We start from the raw sequence: 20,204 nt of genomic DNA on the forward strand, positions 1-20,204 counted from the left end.
ATGCATTACTGATAATTATGGCACTTCAGACTCAATCAAATCAACATTTTTACTCTTTACCAGGACGTAAGCAAAACACTGCACAAAAATTCCCACATTTACTGCAGGTATTTAACACGGCACTCATCTTTCTGTGATAACACTGCCATCTGCAGAGCTATTTAATCCATTGCAAAAAGATCTAAAACACTCTGAATATCAGAATAATCACCTGCCAAGTGAAGAGCTTGATAACAATGTAAATCAAAATTGGACTTAATCTTAAAATTTGTTGTAACAAAGGCAGCTAAACGTTTTCAGATCATTAAGATGAGACATACTTTTCTTTACAAACTGGAGGAACCCCACTTTCAATCATATTAGTCAGCTGAGATTGCATGGGTAGGTAATTTGAAATCACTTTTGAACTTTTGTACCGAGCCCCTCTGAGATCAGGGGTGACACAACTCTCCAGATGATGAATGAACTCTAGTATGAAAGACAAGTCTTACAACCAAATTCATAATATGCATATTTAATGGTAGAGTATGATGATATAAACAATTTTCCAAGAAACGTTTTTTTAATTCCAACCAATACTTTCCAGTTCAAACACGTAAATAATCACCAAATGATACCAACCAAATACTTTCAATAAAACATATTACCAACATGTGCTTTTGCTGAATCATGACAATTGCTTAAAACCCCTGTAATAAAATGTTATGTTGTAGGCAAAGCTTAATTCTCCCAACACCAGGTTGGGTAAATGTTGTGCAGAGTGCTCCAATGGCAAGGAACAGCATAAAGTATTAAGACCAAAGCAAAGGCTGCAAATTCTGAGCAACAATCCTATTTCAAATGCAATCTTTGCCTTTAAAAATGATGGAAAATTGTTGATAAAAAAGTAACTTGTACAAATGACCATTTTCAGTACAAAAGCCTGTAAAATGTAGTTGTGGTGCAAATCAATGCAGTGTCTCTTAAAATTGGTGGAAAAACATTAGCAATGGTGAGAACAGTATGTGCAGACTTGACTTGGGCCAGCTCACCAAAACAGCCATTTCATTTTTGTAGCAGCTACATTTCCAGTTCAGCATCTAAAATGAATTTAATAACTTGGAGAAATAGATTTAAAAGTCAAAACATAACACATAAATAACACTGAAAATATAGCATATGATGGAGGAAAACATTTCAGAAACACAAAAAAACAAAACAAAACAATGTTTTAAAAATGGCAGTAGAAAAATAAAAATGGCAGCATATCCACCGTGATTCCAATATGAACAACATGAAATGAAAGAAATTGTGTTTTTGTTCGTACGCGTCCTTGAAAAGTGAGTATACATGTAGGTATTTAAAAACTAAGAGCAAATCCAGATACCACAATCAGAATAAGGTTTAGATGCAGTGAGGTATTAGCTCCACATTCCTCAAGTCCAGCCATGTGTTTGATTCTGCCACTGTTCTACTGAAAGAACTTGAGGCCTGCAACAAGGAAGAACTTCTCCAGGAAGATCTCAGAATCAAGGACGGCAATGTGGGCGGCCCGGCCAATAAGGGAGTTGGCTGTGTTGGGAAGGGCATGAATGACATCATATCGCACTAGATTACAGTCTTTGTTCTGAAGTACTGGCAGCAGCAGGTTCTCAATCATCTCAGCATATACAGGACCTGGAATAGACAGGAGTGAAAAAGGGTGAACGGGGCAAGAGTTGGGTCATTTGATGTAAGCCCCTATGTGCAGAATTGTACAAGGCCAACAATGCAAATAGTAAAATCTATTAGCCAATCCCAATTCAGTCTACATTGCTTTATGTACGTTTTTTATAAATCAGTTAAAGAGGGAGAAGAAGTAAAGAAAGAACAAACTAAGGAGGAGGGAATGTAAAGTAAGAAAGAAGAAACAAAATTAATAAAAAGGACGGACAAGAGTCACTGTGCAAATTAGAGATCGACTGATTATCGGCAGGGCCAATTATTGGCGCCGATATTTGGAGTTTTGACGTATATCGTTATCGCCCTTTTTTTAATCCAATGGGCCGATAACAAGAACTCAATTAAAAATTTGGTTATTTCGGCTCAGATGCAGCCGCCCCTCTCTCTCTCCTGCCACTTCTGTCTCCAGCATTGTTGGCCCACGGCGCCATCTGATTAAGTAAGGTTAAGCAAGCACAGTATGCGTAAGTGGCAGAGCCAAACTGAAGCGGAAGCTGTCCTCACACACGGCGGAGAGGGAGCTCCCCAGAGCTTTTCCATACAAGAAGTTTTCCCACACGAGCGGCAGCTTTGCTAGCTGGTAGTACCTCCACGAGAAGTTTTCTCGTGTGGAGAAGCTCCAGAGAGCACACACATGAGTCGAAGGTAAATGCAGAAAACTCTCCCGAAATTGTAATAAACATCCCAGTGCTCCACATCTCACAACTACTACTAACGTTACGTTACAGTTATCATTTTACTTTATTTACTGTGTATAAAATTCTGGGAGCGATTATAGAAGTTTTTATTGAACTTTACAAGAGTTGCTGCTGAGCTTGTTAACGCCATGTACTTTTGTTGTGTTTAAACTTAAAACAAAGAAAAGTCATTTCAGTTATATTTAAATGTTACTTTATTAACTGTGGAGACATTTCAGGTAGCTATTCATTCAAGTTTTTATTCAACTTTATAAGAGATGCTTCTGAGTCTAGGAACTCCATGCCCTTCTGGAGCTATTTATTTTCAATTTGTTTGGTTAAATAAACATGCTTTAGGCATTTAAAGTTAAGTGTTTGTATTATTCAAGTACAGTAGTCGACTACAGACAAGTGCAGTCTACTACAGACAGCGCAGTGGCCCAAAGAAGCAGTCAAGCCAAGAGGGGCCAACTTGATCTTAAGGACCGTCTAGTACCTGTCACAGAATTCCACCGTCTGCTGGATCAACTTGAATGTCATCAGTTTGCAAACTGCTATCTGAATAGTGATGTGATTCACTATAGGAGGGCAATGAATGAATGGCATGAAGAAAGAGAGGAGTTTTGCCACTGGGTGCACAACCTAAACCTGGAAGTAGGCAGACTGGAAGAGCTTCTAGAGGTCAGGGAGAGGGAGTTCAAAGATGAACAAGAGAAGATCCACAAGATCATCACAGAGTTTGAGTCTAAGATCTCCTCCCTCAAGAAAAGTCTCAAATCCAAGACATGAGACACAAGACAGAGAACGCCCAAGTCCAAAGCACTGAGCTCTTCAGGATGAAGCTGCAGAACAACAAGAGTGTCGCGCTTCAGAATGAACTGAAGATGACAGTTAACCGGGTGGAGCATCAGCTCTACGAGAGAGAGGAGGAAATCCTGGACAACCTGTCCAGCAACAAAGCTGAACTTCTCCAGAGCGACCAAGCTCGGCAGACCAAATATAATGATCTGCAGGAGGACTTCAGAGAGGAGCTGGCCAAGAAAGAACAGAGCTGGGAGACAAGAGTCAAAGAGCTGGAAGAAGAGAAGAAAGGACTGACAGAGAAAGAACGGAGCTGGGGAGCCAGAGACAAAGAACTGGAAGAAAAAAAGAAGCAACTGGAGGAGCTCTGTCTGAAAGCATACACGAAGAAGAGGCCCTTCTTTCGAATCAAGTGGGACAAGACTGGACAGGAAAAGGCGTCCAAAAAGCAAAAGGACAAGAAGGAAATCATGGAAACAGAACAACAGGACGAGGAGGAGAGTCTCTCTCCCTACTTGAAACAGCCCATGAACGACCTCCAGAGAGCCAGGGCTGAATTTCTCCAGAGCGATGAAGCTTGGCAGACCACGTCCAACATTGTGCAGGAGGAGTTTAGAGAGGAGCTGGCCAAAAAACAACAAGGCTTGAGGACCAAACTCAAACAGATGGAGGATGAGAAGACCGCTGCCTAAAGGAGGATAAGAAGAAGGGTCGCTTCAGGTTCTTCAAGACTGGACAGAAAACGTAGGGGAACAACAAAAGTGAAGGAGACAAGAAGGAGGAGAAGAAGAAGGAAAAGTAGGAGAAGAAGAAGAAAATGGAGGAGAAGACAAATAAGGCTTCTTTGAGCTGGTGGCAGAGTTGTGTGACTGACAACAGGGTGGAGGAGGCTGCTGGTTGTTTGGCTCAGGTCAGATAACTGCAGCTCCCTCTTCCTCCCCCGTCACCTCTCCGCCCTCCCTCCACCCTCCCCGCCATCTCCATCACCCCTCCCTCTCTCCACCCCTCACCCCCCGTCCAAACCTCCTCCCTCTCCCCCCTTCCCAACCTCTAATCAATTTCCCTTTAAGGACAGCACACAGACAGACCTCCAATTTGTTTCAGTGTGTGTGCTGTGTGGGTTCAGGTTTCCTCCCACAATACAAAACACAACAATCAATTAGGCCTCACTCAAAATCAAATGAATTAATAATCAAAAATAAACAAATAACTGAACAATTAAAAATAAATGTATGTATATGTATGTATAAATGCATGTATCTGCCTCTATGCTTAAAGATATACAGGGAAAAAAAAATGGAAGACCACCATTTGTAATGTACTGCAAATATTGTACCTTTTGCTCCACTACATTTGCCTGACAGCTTTAGCTACAGCTACTTTTCAGATTACAATTTATCATACCCTTCATGTCCACTGAAAACATCTACTGACTGACCATTTTTCGTCCAATAATGCAGTTTTAAACATGTACATTCATCACTCACTGCCCCTGCCACATAAAGCTCTACACTTAAAATTCATTGTATATATTCTTAATTGCCTCATCATTCGTTGTATATATTGTTTAGTTTTAGATTTTTGCACTTCTTAACTTATCTTTTGTGTTTTCTGTCTTTTTGTCCTCATTGAGTGTCATGTGTTTTTTTTTTCCCACCATGTACACTGAGCGAAATGTTTAAACCGGTGTCAAGTTAACTTCATTAAGTTTTTCCAGTCTGCGATGTGTTTGGTGTTCCTTGATCTCCAGTTCATGAGGATAGTTTTCTTGGTGATAATGAGGCCAACAATAAGAGAGCTACTGTTTGAATTGTTCATGTTGATTGTTGAACTGTCTGAGTAAACAGAGTGAATGGCATAATGGGATGTGGCTACCCGGGAAGACAGATCAAAATTCTGTGATTACTTTCCAGAACAGCTGTACAGTGCCAGGTGGCGTGAATACAGCTCTCCTGGCTATTTTGTGTGCAGTTTGAACTGATTGCTGAAAAAAAACCCCCATTTTAAACATTTTTTGCCTGGTAAAATGTTGTCTAACATGTCATGAGCATATGAGCATTCATAACGCATTTGCAGTACAGTTGTATTATATCAGCAATATGGATTGCACTGGAGTTTGCAAGTAATTAAGGAGAACTGCATTAAAACTGTTGCTTGGTATGTCAGATCACATAGGACTGGGCTTGTTCTGCTCGCTTGCTTTCCAGTTTTGAACACCTGTATTTACCAAACACATCTTGTCCTGGCAAGTCATTACAGCTGTGTGGCCACTAAAGAACGTGCTCCAACTCACCTGTTTGTTTGTCCTTTAATGCAGTTTTGCACATTTCTATTCGAGCAGAATGATAGGGGACATAGCGATCCTGCAGTGACCCCACCAGCACCACATTCTTGAAAAATTGCAGGCCTTCAAAAGCAGATCAATGCAAAAGTTATGTCTACAGCTCATATTGCACATACACAGCCTAAAATGTCTTTAGTGAAAAACAAACAGCAAAGCTAACCAGATTTCTTGCTGAGCTTGTAGAGGAAAGTTTGGCGAGGATCAGAGTGATCACGGCATGTCAGCTGCAGGAGTGATCCTGACTTTTTCCACTTCTGCATGAACCAAAGGCCTAAGAACAAAAGGCTGACAGTTATTCAACAGGCTTCACCACAATGACAGAGTAGAGAGACCAAAAACATAGCAACTACCAATTAGCTGACTGAAGGAGCGTTGTGAAATATCTGAAAATGATAAGAAGGGCTATTTATCAGCAAAATGTTTTGAGACTTGCCTGTGTTGACCAGAGCAGAGCTGTTATACAATGTGCCCAGGTGAGGTCCAGAGAGAGACAGGAAGGTGTGCAGCCTGCTCAGGTAACATTTAAACCTAGGCCTCGTTAGCACTGAGCGAACGATGAGGTTCCCCAAGGAATGACCTACAAAGCTGCAAATGAAGAATACTTAGAGAGCATAAAGATACCATATTTATATGCACCTCTATTACACTTGTACAGTGCAAAATGATATTTAATAGCAGGATGTTTCGCCTCAGTCATCTGAGTGATAAGGTGAAAATGGAACTGAAAAATGGAACTACCTAACATGCTAACATAACATGTTTTTGTTTTTTTTTTACTTTTCTTTTTCCATATTTATCTACCATGACCTTTGAGAACACATAAACTGGAGTGAAGAGCTGAGTGCAACGGCATCAAGTGGCTTTTTTGTGAAGAAAAGACCATTTTACCTTATTTTTGACACTGTGAGGTTGTATATCTGAATGTACTGGACTATTTCGTCCAGCAATCGGTCTGTCATCGACTCAAAGTCAGCAAAAGTGTCATTCTGTGGATGGAAAGAGTATCAAAGGAAAAGAAAAGATGTTTTGGTGTGTTTGATTCACTTAGTTGTGTTACAGCTCATTAACAGTGACTACTGATTAGTGTCTGTGTGCTTATCCACTCACCTGGTTCCTCTCAGACATTAGGAAGTCAATACGAGCACCAGGCAGTCCAAGCTCGAGGTAAGTCTTAACCAGTCTCAGGTCTGCACTGTTACCTAAAAGATATCAGTGTGGTTTTATTTAATACAAAAAAAAGACTCTAAAGGAGCAAATTTATTCTGGAAGATAAGGTTTCCTACCATCCAGACCATGGACGCAGACTATGAGATGGATGCCTTCTTCACAGCTTTCATCTTCCTCCAAGCTGAAGTAGGGCACAGTGGATGCCAGCTCAGGTACCTCACTATATAAGAAGCCAGGCAGCCTTAGCTGTTTCATTTCTTCCTTGGCCTTAATGAACCTGCATAATTATGAATACATAGTTGATGAATATGAATTCATAATGTGCGAGACAGGACAAATATCTACATAAATTACAAAAGTAAGTGGGATATGAGAAAAACTGTGCAAGATGACTCACGCTTTCATCTGTGGTGTGGGTGCACATTCATACCACTGCAGGCTAGAGGAAAGAGACATGGAGGGACAGGGTGGTCTTCCCAAGCTATGGCCAACACTGCTGGAGGCTAGGTTGGAGCAGATAGGAGCTTTTGATAAATCCTTTGTTTCATGGAGGTAGCCAATGCCAAGTTGTTCAAACAGAAGACTTGTCTCTTGAACCGCTGCATCACCAACTGCACTTTGCTCCTCATCAGCAACACCGTTCAAAAAAGCATAGCCATCGCCTTCCTCGTAGTAACCGTTCTCGATCATCTCATGCTCAGTCTCGTCCTCATCCTCCTCAACCTGTGGTCCGGTCTGGATTCCCAGTGTGATAGCAGATGTTTCTACAGGGCTGATCTCAGACACATCCGTGCTAGAGCATGAGCCAAAGTAGTTCTCCACCATCCCACGTTTTACCAGGTCAGTGCTACTGGTGGCAGAGTTACTGGAGGGGCAGGCAGTATGGGGTTCACTACGGGATTCTTTAACAGTCCCAGAACCACCTGCTCCCTCTAGTCCAAATTCAGAAATACCTGATACTTTGGGGTGTGCTTCCAAATCAGGGTTTATAAGTTGGGAATCCGCGGCAGCAGTGTCAGAGGTGCAGGCCACATCAATGGCAGGTCTGTTAGTGATGTCCCCAGAAAAGACGACACTCTGCTCCTGCACTAAGACACTGGACTTCCTGCCTCGGACTTCTGCTCCACTGGAGCCCCTGGAGGAACCTTCGCCCTCATCATCTGAAGGCAAGGAGTTGATGGAAGTGAGGGAGGACTGGACTCCACTGACAGCACTGGTATTTTCTGGGTATAGAATCTCTGCTGCCCCACTGGGTTTTTGCACCAAGCTATGCTGAACAGGCCGTGGTGCAGGACTCAGGAGGGGCCTGTCAGGCTGTGGGGCACCCACACCTGAATCAGCAATGCCTAACCCTGCACAAGTGTGTGGTCCTGGAACAAGCTGAGTGGCAAAGGAGCTGGGCTCACTTTCAATGCCCGAGTCTGAGAGGCGAGACGAGGCACTGGGGGCTGCTCCATCTGGCAGCCTGATACAATCACTCTTTATCTGTACTGAGACCAGACAGGACTGGCTCCGCTGTGCTGCCTCTTTACCTGGTCTTTCAAACACAGAGTCCACCACAGACTTTTGTTTTGAGTCACAGGGATCTGTCTGGGTGATCTCAGGAATATTACTGCTTAGAGTTGCATCAGTCCGACATGGTAGAAGAACCGTTACTTTGTCCCCTTTATATGGGTCCTTGTTACTTGGTTTCACCTCAATCTGCTTCAGCCCAGAAGACCACTGTGGCAGCTTTTGGCCACTGTGGTCAACTTGCTCATCTTTGTAAAGTGGTTGGTTGCATGTAGCAATAGCCCCAGTACCTGCCTGAGGCTTATTCTGTGCGTCCAAGTCTGTAGGAATTTTGAAAAAACCTTTTTGACAACCAGCAGCAGTTGTATCGTCATCTGCAACGGAATCAACAGCACCACTTCCAAAATGTGCTGATGTGGCACCAGAGTCAAAAACAGAATTGGCATTAGTCCTTAAATAACTACTTGAGCCCCCCTGCAAGGTATCACGTTCCTCATCTTGGTTTAGGGGAGCTTCCCCTTCCTTGTACTTTGTGCTGGTGTCTCCATAAGGAGCTTTAAGGTTCTTATAGCCCACCAGAACTACAGAGTCCTTGGAGCCCTGTCTTATCAGCTTCTTGGAGTTCTCAGTCTTTGAATTTTTCTTGAGCTTGACTGACTTGCCTTTGGACTTAGGCGGTGGATCATAGCTGTCTGGCCAGGTGTTGTCCATAGGGGCACACCGAGACTCGGGTATGGGGCTAGCTGCTGCACTGCAGTCCTTGGAGTTAGCCTTGTCTGCTTTGCTGGAAACTGAGCCAGTCCTTGTATTGTGCATGCCCAGCCAGGGTCCATCTCGATCTTCAGAATCAAACCAGGGGCAACATAAATAAAATAAATAAATAAACAAATAAAAACATGTTCAGTTGAAAAAATAAGTCACTGAGCCTACTGACTGTATGTATAGCTGAGCAGCAATAATGTGTTACTCACCTTCAGTGATTGAATCCAGGTATCTATCCTCAAAGATGATTGGCAGGGAGCTAACATCACCATCCAGGTCTGCACATTCCACTGGAAGTGGAGGCAAAGAGAGGAAATAGCTGGAGCTTTTGATAGCATTAGTCATCTGCTGGTGACTGTGAGCACTGATTGCGGGGGAGACAGTAAGAGTCAGACAGAGAAAAAAAAAAAAAGAGTCAGGGTTTCCATACTTTAGTATTTCAGACAAGTATGTACTGGCACAGGCTTGGCAACAGCAACACTATATTTCACAATCAAGACAAACATGCCACTGCAACTTACTGTAGTTCCTGATAGGCCAGTGCAGACTGCCTTGGATGTTCGAGACAAAAGAAAGCCTCAGCAAACCGCCTTACCTGTTATACGACCACATTATATACAGCCAACATCAGTATTGTTTAGAGGGTTGAGTAAAGTTTTGGAGATCAAAAAAAGGATTATCGTCATTCAAAAATAACCAGTCAGACAATTAAATTTGTAGATGATTTAAGAAGTTGGGACTCACTCTTAGTGTATGATGCTCCATAGCTAGTAGGGCAGCGACATGCTCCTGCAGGGACACCACCTCTAGGAATTGTCCCCAGAGTGCCATGAGCAGAGAGCAGAGCTGAGCCAGGTTCATATTTACCAGTTCTGCCAACTCATCAGGAGACTCTGCTTTATGCTAAAAGTACAAAGACACAAGTCACCCACCAGAGGGCTCAAGTGAGAATATTTCCCTAACATCAGCATAAGAACAATGGAATGAAGTTTTATACAAGAGGATTCTGCTTTACAAGAAGTGAAATACTGTAAAACAGATCGTTTATTGATAGTCAACTGATTGATTTGGCACATATTATTGTTCAGCAATTCTTATTAGGCCAAAATGGTCAGAGAAACCTGTTTCATATAAAGCTGCTTGAATTCCATATGAAGTCTCTACAACAGAGTTAATCTATTTCCTTTCCTGTGTGTGTCTAAACCATTGTTATTGGATACGTAATATGTAATATTTGGAAGGTGCAATGGCCCTGAAACATGGAAAAGGCACTTGATCTACTTCATGTGCCACAATCATCTGCATAAATTCCTAGCATTCCACAGCTCTTCAAAACGTTCTCTATCACTCCTGATCTAAAGAGTGCCAACCTACCAGGACTCAAGGATCTAACCACTAAAGACAGGTTATCTCACCTACACAAAATGCTTTTAGAGACAAGTTTTTCAACTCCAATTTTACCAATTGTGAAGCAATATCAGGATGGTTGCCAGTCTGCTAACAAATTCAGATTTATCTCTTCTCTACAATTTGCTGAAAAACCTTGAGTGGCCTGGCAACTACAAAGGACTCTCACCACTGACTCCACTTAAGCTTTCTGTGCCATTCAATATTGCTTAGTAATCAAAATACTGCTTCAATATCCAACAATACTTCAATAATGCCTTGATGGAATAAAAACAAACATACAATGCAAACTTCATTCCCTTCTGGCATTAGAGGACTGCGAGCCCAGTCTGCCTAATAATGTTTTGCTTCCTCTATGTATGCAGCATACAACATATAACAGCATACGTCTGTGCAACAGACACAGTTTGTATGTATGGTACCATTTGCTTCCAGCCCATGTTCAGCATTACCTACTAAAACAAACAGTCCAAAATCAAACAAAGATTACTGATTGGCTAGGATGCATATGGGCCATTCTCACTAATATTTTCATTATTTATAAAGTGAAAGATGATTGCATACGTTTTTTCACTTTTCCAACAACTTCAATAAGGCCCTCTGCCAGATTTCCAGCTATCCTTTCGTGCACATAAACTAAGCACCAATTTGATGATGCACTGGGCTTGTCACCTTCTATAATGTTTTGCATCATTGCCTTCTGCAGGACAGAAAATTGCAGCACTTAACTTACCTTGACTTGTTCACACAACTCAGCCAGACGAGCCTCTAAGTCGAGTTGTTCTGAGGAGGCAGAAGAACAGTGTTACTAAGATTCACTTTCATAACTTTTTTTAATAATTTAATAATACAGAAGGTTTTAAGAAGAACTGTGAATACAGGCTGAATACAGAAGTGCTGTCAGAAATAACTTATTTTTATGACCAGAGACAGTCAAATTCAATTTATTTAATACAAATTCAACAGAACCATTGTGTTACAACACTCTTTGGCCAAGGCCTAGTTAAAAAGGTGGAAAGAAAGACTGAGCATACAGTATATACAAGAGTGGAAAAATGACATGACAGCAGGAAGTGTATTGTCTCTGGAAAGTGGGACATAGAGAAGACGATGGTTTCTACGAGAAGGAAACTGGAGTGAAGAGGAAAGTGGATAGAGAGGCAGGCTGATTTGAGGTACTGTAAGGGTCAGGACATACCTATGTAGACGTGCCTTTGACTTCTGGGATAGGGTCTTCTGAGTACTCTCTCATATAGGACTTGCATGCTGGGCTTGGCTAGTAAGATTGCACATATAGGTATATTTAACCTTTTTATTATTTGGTGCTCTGGGATGGATTAGTATCTGTCCACGTGTGTGGATAAGGTTTGGTGACCCATAGTTACAACGATGAGTTGTGTTTGGGAGTTGTTACAATCTGGCTTTAGTCTACTGGTTAACAAACTTATCAACTGAATGCAATTAAGATTTTGTCAGTGCAGTGATGAGTTAACCACAGCTAGATCCCTAAATTAACTTAGTGAGTTGCCGGTTGTGTAGTCTGTTTAAAGGATAAATTATGTTATGGTGCAGGGATCAGTTGAAATGAAATGAGAACACAACAAACTTGCAATATGCAACAAAACACCACTGCTGAAAAGACGAAACAATGAACATCCATCAAAAGCAAAAAAAAGAATAAGAGTATTGTATAACTTTGAGAATATTTGCTTCTTTGTCAGTGCTTGTGAGTCAAAAAAGATGTGTGCAAAGCCATATTTTAAGTCTGGGATTTACAATTTCATTGCAACCCAAGTTGATGTGAAGACACAGTGCAGTATACCTAGTTCCATACGATGGGAGGAGGGCAGGTCCTTCGTAATAGAGGTGAAGTAGCCAAAGAGGCCCTGGTAGGCTAGGAGGAGACTGGAGCAAAGGCTATGGTGCAGACTGAAGGCATGCTGCAGACAGTGGTCAGATACCAGGAATGTCCTGCCCTGAGGATCACAAGGGATGCAGAGCAGAGGCATTAGATGATTTCATTCTGTAAACATTATTTCTGCTGTTCTGAACATTATAAGTAGTTGTAAACATGATTTGTAGCCACTAACCAAATATCCGTTTAGGTTTGCAAATTTAAATTTAGATTTTTTTAATGACATGTTCTGTATTAAATCTACATAGTCAGTGGTCACACACAGAATTTAGAACAAAATTATTTTTTTGTAGTGTATCAACATCAGGTATATTTAAAAAAAAAAAAAAAAAGACATAAAAGGAGGAAGTGGTTGAAAAATGTATGCGCCTGCACACTGTGTGTCTCACTACTCTGGTATTAGAGTGACCACTACAGCCCTTTTTATTCTGTGTGCAATGTCTGCATAAAAATGCTTCAAAGCAGTTGCTGCACAGATCCCTGTAGTAAAAACAAATAGTCGACGGGTTGTTATTCCATACTGCCCATTAGTGATGCATCCAAGGCAGGATGAGGGGCACTGCCTCTGTTCAGCCTGGATGGCCACCTTTCTGTCAGGAGAGGCTGATTACTCCCGGCCAAATGTGACAGTGGTCTGAGTTTCCTCTTCCTCTGCTCTACCTGCCAACAGCCTGAAGTATCTCCCCGTGCTTCAAATGCAATGAATGGAACACACCATTCTACCTGAGGTGTGCAACTGTCAAATCCACAGTCCACAGCCGTGTCCAGCCTTGCTTAAACAGTAGATATGCCCGGCTCTTTTTATCCTTTCAGTTTTATTTCTCTCTCACAAAAGGAAGACAGCCAAAGTCTAGTATATATGGAGTCACTATTAGGTCATTTATTTTGTACTTAATAAGTACCCTCTGTAATACAGCAGAACTTGTTAAATGATGATACTATGGTGGCATCTTTCAAAAATTAGACATTGCCCTAGCTATAAAGAGGGTTCACTTACATCTGGTGATACTTGCTTGACGTAACTGTTGCCGAACACCACATTCTCCAGAGGTGGGATGACTGAGTCTTTGCTCTGTGCTGGAGCGTTGCGGTTAAGCCATGTGGTTTTCACTGGTCGAGGCAAACTAAGCACACAGAGAGTGAAATCAAACTCAGCTATTCACCACAAGGATTTAATGGGACACTTCTAATCAGGTTTGCACTACTTCTCAATTGCTGCTGGACATGAATGTCAAGTTAAAATTCACCAGCTATGTTGTTTACTTCAACTGTAATGTTAACTTTTATTGTACATTCAGTGCAAGAAATGGCCCTCTTCTGTGCGTGTCCATGTTCTTGGGTTAGGTAGCAGTCTGACCTGATAAGGGGCTGATGTAGCGCCACAAGGGAGGCATGGATGGCTACAGAGATGACAGACAGGTGGAAGTAGTCGAACATGACATTGACATGTTGGTGGATGCCTCGCTGAAGGCTAAAGTGCAAACGAAGTGTGCGGCCACTGATATTCTGTAGTGAGCTTGGATCCTCTGGCCTGTGGAAATTAAAAAAAACGAAGATACAAAGGACCCTATGATTGCCTTGTTTGTACAGGAGATGCACATATCAAATTTGCAAACATGACTAGCTGCTAAAATGTTGCAACACCTACGTGTAATCACCATCTGTGAAATATAAATCCAAGAAGAGCTGGAAATCCATGTCATTGAGGGACTCTTCCACCTGATGATATTGGAAAACAGTGAAGACAGTCAAATTTAGAGGCTGTGTAAAATCAAGTGATATCCCAAGTTGATCTGCAAGACCTGTATTACAGCAATCAAGGTGTCTTTTATTTGATGGATCAGCTCTAATCAACCTGATACATTTTGAAGCCTTTGGTTGTTGTATTCCGTGGCCCTGAGGACGCACCAGCTGTCAAAAACACTCCAATTCACCCTTTCAGAATAGTCGAACCTCCTCATTCATAACACTAGGCTTCTCAAGCGGGCAAACGAAGAAGCGGCAAGTAGAAAGAATTTCGATGAGGATATTATTCATGACAGCTGCGCTGCCTTGGGTTCATAAAAAAAAAATCACTTTATCTCTGTTTCAGTTATATTTTGCAGGTGCATCGTACTTCTTGTGTGCTTGGTTGAAGACAGCATCTGAACTTCCAAATTGTGTTCAATATTTCTGCAACAAAAAGGTCCACACCAATTTCTTTCTCTATTGATTTTACACTAAACACTATAGGACAGAAGAGAAAACACTACAGAAAACTTCTGCAAACAACCCATGATGTCGGCTATATTCAACTGTTAAACAAACTCAAGTGGGCAGAGAGAAGTGGCTTCATATGGAAAAATGAAAGACGGGCAAATACATAATACTAAATATTTTGGACTGGGCCCACGGGCAAACAACACATCCCTAGCAAAAACACCTCTGTTTCTTAAACTCACCTTCTTCTCATCCAGCAGCATCATCACTTTGAAGAGTAGGACATCGTTGACCACAACCTCTTCATTCTTGTATAGGATTTGGAAAGTTTTGCTGCAAATGACATCATCTTGGACCGAAGCAGGAAACGCCAGATCAGAGCCTAGACAAACACCACCATGATTAACAGTCTGTTTATGACAGATAACAAGAAAGTGATTATAGCCGACCTTTAGAAACACGTGATCTGGTGCTACGACCAGGCACAGGACCACTGGTATGTTAGATGTTGTTACACATGGCTGACAGTTCAAAGATATATTTTTCAGATCCAAATCTAAATAAAATTGTACATGAGCCAACCCACAGTTAATGAAATTCTTGCAACCTGGCCAAGAATTATCTGACAAAGTATATCTTATTATATCTGTCTTGAAGATGAAAGTGTAGCTGTTTCCCATTTACACTATTAAACAAGGTTCACAAAGTCATAAAAATTGAAAAGAAAACATTTAAGCACTGTAACTATACACTCCCTTCACAATCCTGTTTATTGATGACACAAAGAACTGAGTGCTTCATGTGAAAGGAGCACTGTAGGTCTCCAAGCAAGGGGGTGAGGCACAGGCATAAAGCCTGGGAGAAATACAAAGAACAAGAAGTGGCATGTGAGCTGGCTGCCAGCACAACAATAAGTAAACCAAATCTGCCACAACAGCAGCAACTATTTTCCCTGAAACAATGCCAATCTCCGAGAGCTTACATGGAATTCAAAAAGACATGCCAGTCTATCTCAAGTATTACTATGATTTAATTAGTGCTACCTGCATTCACAGGGAAGCAACCAGGCCCTAATTAGAAAAAGATTACTTTAATGGCTACAATTGGAGAATTGAGGGGAAGGGGGCTTAAGGTTTGACCAACCGGAACCAAAAATGGTACCAAGTACTGAAAAGCGTAGTGTTGCATGTAGATACAAACATGTGCAGGAAAAAAACTGTTTATATGATACACATCTTCAAAAATGTATTCACCTCCCGGGTGAAGTAGACTGGTCTCGACTTTGTGTGGGACCCGGGGGGGCACCTTCAGACTGGCACGAATCTGGTAGAACCTGAAAATGCAGACAAAATTTTGAGGTGATTATTAGCTTGGCCCGGGGCATCATTAGAGGTTCGGTGACAGGGGAACAAACCACACAGGTTAGCGACAAGTGCCTCTACTTGTAAAATGACACGACACCTTTCATTAATGAATAATGAGCACTTTCTTTTGCGGTCACTCAGGTGGTAAACCTGAGCTCTTAAAGCACTGATGAGGCAGGAGGTGGGAGTTTTATCTCAGCACAGTGAAGTATTACTACACTGCTGCTGTTAAGGAGAATTTCCAGATGTTAAAGACCAACAGCTGTTAAAGCTCTGCAGTTTAAACAACGCGAATCATTCTTCCTCCTTGGTTTGCAATGAAACATGCCAATTCTGTTTTTTTTGGCCACCATGTTGGATATTGGGGTGGTGGAAATCACATGGATTTGACGGGCTGCATAATTCCAAATCAGCAGTATGGCAGGGAAGCATAGGACACCATATAACACAGAACCAGAATTGAATTAGGGAGCAGAAAGTCTGGGCTGCAGCCTGTTTCCTGTTGAATAGCTACATGGATTATTATGTAATATGCTATGCTACACCGGAATGTGAGCTCAGCACCATCAAACAAGAAGAGTCTGACATGATTATTTGAAGCTCTGTCTGTGGGGTATTACTCGATATGTGCATAGTTTAACTCAAACATTCTATTTCTAACAAAACTATTCCAGACCTTTGTTGTACAATAAATATTATAGATGTTCCTAAACCAACAGACTTCTGAATAAGGCAGATTAAGTCATTGAGAGTGTTGACCCAAATATTATTTTGTTGCACTACAGTCTATTATTATTTACAATATGGTCTCGTAATAAAACAGTTTTCATGCTTTGTTTGACTAAATATTACATATATAAAAAATATAAATATTACGATATGCTATATAAGGTTTCTAAGCCATCCATTTTCATGTTTCAATTAAAACACAGATCGTTTTACCACTCTACTGTGCCTGCAGCACTATGGCCATCGGAATACAAATTTAAATTGCGTGACCCCCAAAAAGATAAGCTCCTCCATAGCCATGTGGTACACTTCACTACAGTTCTTAAAATGATCTAGGTTCTTTACTGGGCACTTACTGTAAAAATTAACTCTCTGATTACCCTCATACATTCACTGCGCCATATAAAAAGGACAAACCCTCATCATCAAATAGAAACAGAGAAAAAGGCAAACTTGCACACATACAAAAAAATCGTAGACTCAAGCACTGTTTAGCATTTTCTATGCTGTTTGGAAAAAATGCATTTTTTGAGCCGCCCTGAAGGCATAAACATGATTGCCAACTGTCCCAGATTGCCTGGGAGAGTCACAGAATACATCTTAGTCCCCTTCTACCACAAAGCATACCATCAAAGCTGTCCTACTTTTAATTAGCAAGGTAAACTTGTCTGTAATGTATGTTTAGGAAATACAATTCTTTGGTATAGCATGAATGAATTGCCACCTGCTGGAAAAGCCTGCCAAAAAACAACAGAAAATTAGGTATCAAGAGACAATACTCACCCTCTTTGGAACAGGTCCACATTGTAGAACTTGTGGAGCTCCACAGAGAACTCCACTGTGGCCTGGACTTCAGTCATTTTGGTCTCTACAGGCAAAGGTGCCTTACATCATCTGGGATACACCTGTTGGCCTACAGGTACAAATATTCATTTCAGCTCGAGCAAATAGGTTTTTGTTAAACTTTCCACTAGAGACATACTACTCAATACCAGACTAGAACTTGGATGCTAAAATGATGTCCCAAGTCACATGAAGCCAGGGCTGAGCACTATTATTTAAAAAAATCAGAAGCCAACAATTAAAATAAAACATCAGCACTAGTCGTGCAGTCACAAGATCAAGTTTAAGAATATGTGCGGCTTGGGTGACAGTCAGCTTTTTAGGGGAATAATTAGTGAGGTCTACATTTGGAATAGGAGGCATCTTGTCGACGAGGTATAATTGGTTAACAGCCCACACAATTATAGCAGTAGCATGACAGGATAAGGGAAAACACTATGAATAACATTGCAGAAATAGTCCTGGAATACAATATCACCCATTGGTAGTGGTACAAATAAACACAGACAACCTTCTCATTTAATGCAAACATTTTTAACTCAAGATTTATTTAGACCTAATTTAAAAAAAGGCCACATAGCTGTTTTTTGCTACAGTAGAGGCTAAATAAAACTGGCAAAAACAATCATACAGACGCTCCCTAAATTAGTCATGTATGAAATGAATAAATCATCCACTGGGAGACAACACGTCATTGTGTTCATGCCAGTGAAAACCAATATGAGACAATGAATTTGACCTGGTCGGCGCAGATGCCTAATGCAGAGCAAATAGAACCAGGTAGTGTTAATATCCAAATATGTCTCCCTTCCTGGAAGAAGTGATCTTTGTAAGCTGTAAATCAAAAATAAACTATACTGAGCACACACAGAGGACATACAAGGGCACCAGTAGTTAATTAACTGGCTTTCTCTGATGCATTTATGCTGCAAAAATTGACACAGATTGTTTCTTGGTTTCTAATGTACAGATATGCAACAGATAACAACTCTGTTGCGAAGAAATCCGAGAGAATAAACTGACATTTAGGGACAACATCACAGATCTGTGATCCCGTAAAGGTTTGATGTTGAGTTCAGCGGTCGTCGGATCAACTGGTTTATCAGGTTTGGTCTTTAGCTATGAGTACTGTCTGAAGATGTCACACTACACTTATGTAACGGCAATTAATTTAGACTTTGTAAAAAGGTGAAGTAAGGCGTTGACCGATTACAACACAGAAATGTTACGGCCAATAAAGCGACTAATCCGGATGGATTTTCACTGAAACGTCAAGAAATACAAACTTGTAGTTGGGAAAAAGCCACAACAAACCTAAATGCACCATTTGCCTAAGTAAACTCCGGCGACTGCTGATATGGAAATGAAACTGGCACTTAAGACAGTTAAAGTCAACGACCCACGTCGGAGAAAGTAAAATTAAAACATCAAACAATAGTCGTATTAAAAATAGAGCATATATGACAAGGCCTTAGCAGACATCGGCTGATTGTTTCTTCTTTAAAAAGGGGGAACAGTTAGGTCACTCACAAAACCCACAACACATAAAGATCAGTTTAGAAACAGCTGTTTAAGTTGTAACTTAGCTACATGGTTTTGATGCTATTACTGTAGACAGTGAGGTGGTAAAGATCCCTGCTGGTGGGCAAAATCTCGGCAAGGGTATCCTTAGGGTTACAGGTGGGAAGCTATCAAAACAACATTTTGCTAAGGGCCTTCAAAAGGTCGGGAACAATCCGACAAAGACATAGCATAACGTAACATACTTGAAGAGACCAACGGAAAAAAAGTCTCACAAGACAGCCAATTAGCTAGCAGTAACAGCTAAGGTAACGTTAGCCACCCACCGAACACTTGTCACCGGGTCTAACATTAGCAGCAGAGGCAAGCAACCGCTACTCACCATTGCGTTGGCAAGCTAACATTAGCTAGCTAACCAACGTTAGCTCCAATTTCAGTCCTGTCGCCGTCCTTTCGCTGTGAGGTTCTGACAGAAAACACAACTGTGATTACTATTTCACTTCCAAGCCGGGCAGACGTTATAGGAAAATCGCCCTAATATAACGTCCAGAGCAGACTGGCTATGTATCTCTCTGCAAAGTACTGTATGCTAGCCATCGAGCTAACTGTGCTCAATCTGAGGAGCTGACAGCAGGCTCTGCTCCGGCTGCACACTTACGAACATTTAACTGCGCGTTGCTGCGCATACCAGAGACGCAGTTGACGCCACATACAAAATTGCCACCTGTTCATGGAACATTGAAGAGCTGGATACATTTGGCAATTATGATTTGCAATCTTCTCCCTCTTCTTCTTCTGCTTCTTCTTGTTTTTCTTTTTCTTCTTTTTCTTCTTATCATTATTATTATATCAAAACTACTAAACTGTTTTTGGCATTTCTCTTGAAGCTTTTTCAAAATACATAGACTTATTCATGATGAATTATACAAAATGTTTTCATTACTAAACCTTTTCACATCTAGCAACACTATGCATGTCATTTATTCTGAGTAGGTTTGAAAAGAGCCCCAGAATGACTGCGACTATCTGAGGTTTGCGTTGTTAGGCCAATTGGGTAGGACGGGTAAGGCTGTGTAGTTGGATGTATTTGAAATGCTTTTCTTTGTTTTGCGCTTTGTTTTTTTCTTGCCCTATGTGTATGCTTGAGTTTGCAGAGTTACTGTGAATTGGCTTTACGATATATGCCAACAAAAGAGTCAAACTGTTTTCTGCAGTATGTGCAGTGAGTTGTGGTCATGATAAATCCAATTAAGCTTGCCAGT

General features: G+C 41.2%; 1 protein-coding gene across 1 annotated transcript; it reads right to left on the minus strand.

The window, feature by feature from the left end:
* Positions 1–479: 479 nt before the first annotated feature.
* Positions 480–19,578, minus strand: fam135a (family with sequence similarity 135 member A). Its single transcript, XM_041947337.1, has 21 exons — positions 19,325–19,578; positions 17,362–17,491; positions 15,739–15,818; positions 14,728–14,867; positions 13,935–14,005; positions 13,644–13,817; positions 13,284–13,410; positions 12,194–12,347; positions 11,570–11,647; positions 11,105–11,154; positions 9,709–9,867; positions 9,486–9,559; positions 9,174–9,328; positions 7,088–9,041; positions 6,807–6,967; positions 6,631–6,722; positions 6,412–6,509; positions 5,957–6,108; positions 5,684–5,794; positions 5,473–5,586; positions 480–1,656 (listed from the first exon to the last, which is right to left on the minus strand). The coding sequence occupies exons 2-21, from the start codon at positions 17,436–17,438 to the stop codon at positions 1,451–1,453; spliced, it is 4,227 nt and encodes a 1,408-aa protein (XP_041803271.1). The 5' UTR covers positions 17,439–17,491; positions 19,325–19,578; the 3' UTR covers positions 480–1,450.
* Between the last annotated feature and the right edge of the window lie 626 nt (positions 19,579–20,204).

This window comes from Chelmon rostratus, chromosome 11 (assembly GCF_017976325.1).
Source record: "Chelmon rostratus isolate fCheRos1 chromosome 11, fCheRos1.pri, whole genome shotgun sequence".
Taxonomy (NCBI): Eukaryota; Metazoa; Chordata; class Actinopteri; order Chaetodontiformes; family Chaetodontidae; genus Chelmon; species Chelmon rostratus.

Coding starts and splice junctions, on each gene's coding strand:
- fam135a (XM_041947337.1), bottom strand. CDS start 17,438: ATGACTGAAGTCCAGGCCACAGTGGAGTTCTCTGTGGAGCTCCACAAG. Junction 13,411..13,643: donor CTACATCAGCCCCTTATCAG/GTCAGACTGCTA, acceptor CTGTGTGCTTAG/TTTGCCTCGACCAGTGAAAA. Junction 6,109..6,411: donor CTCACAGTGTCAAAAATAAG/GTAAAATGGTCT, acceptor CTTCATTTGCAG/CTTTGTAGGTCATTCCTTGG.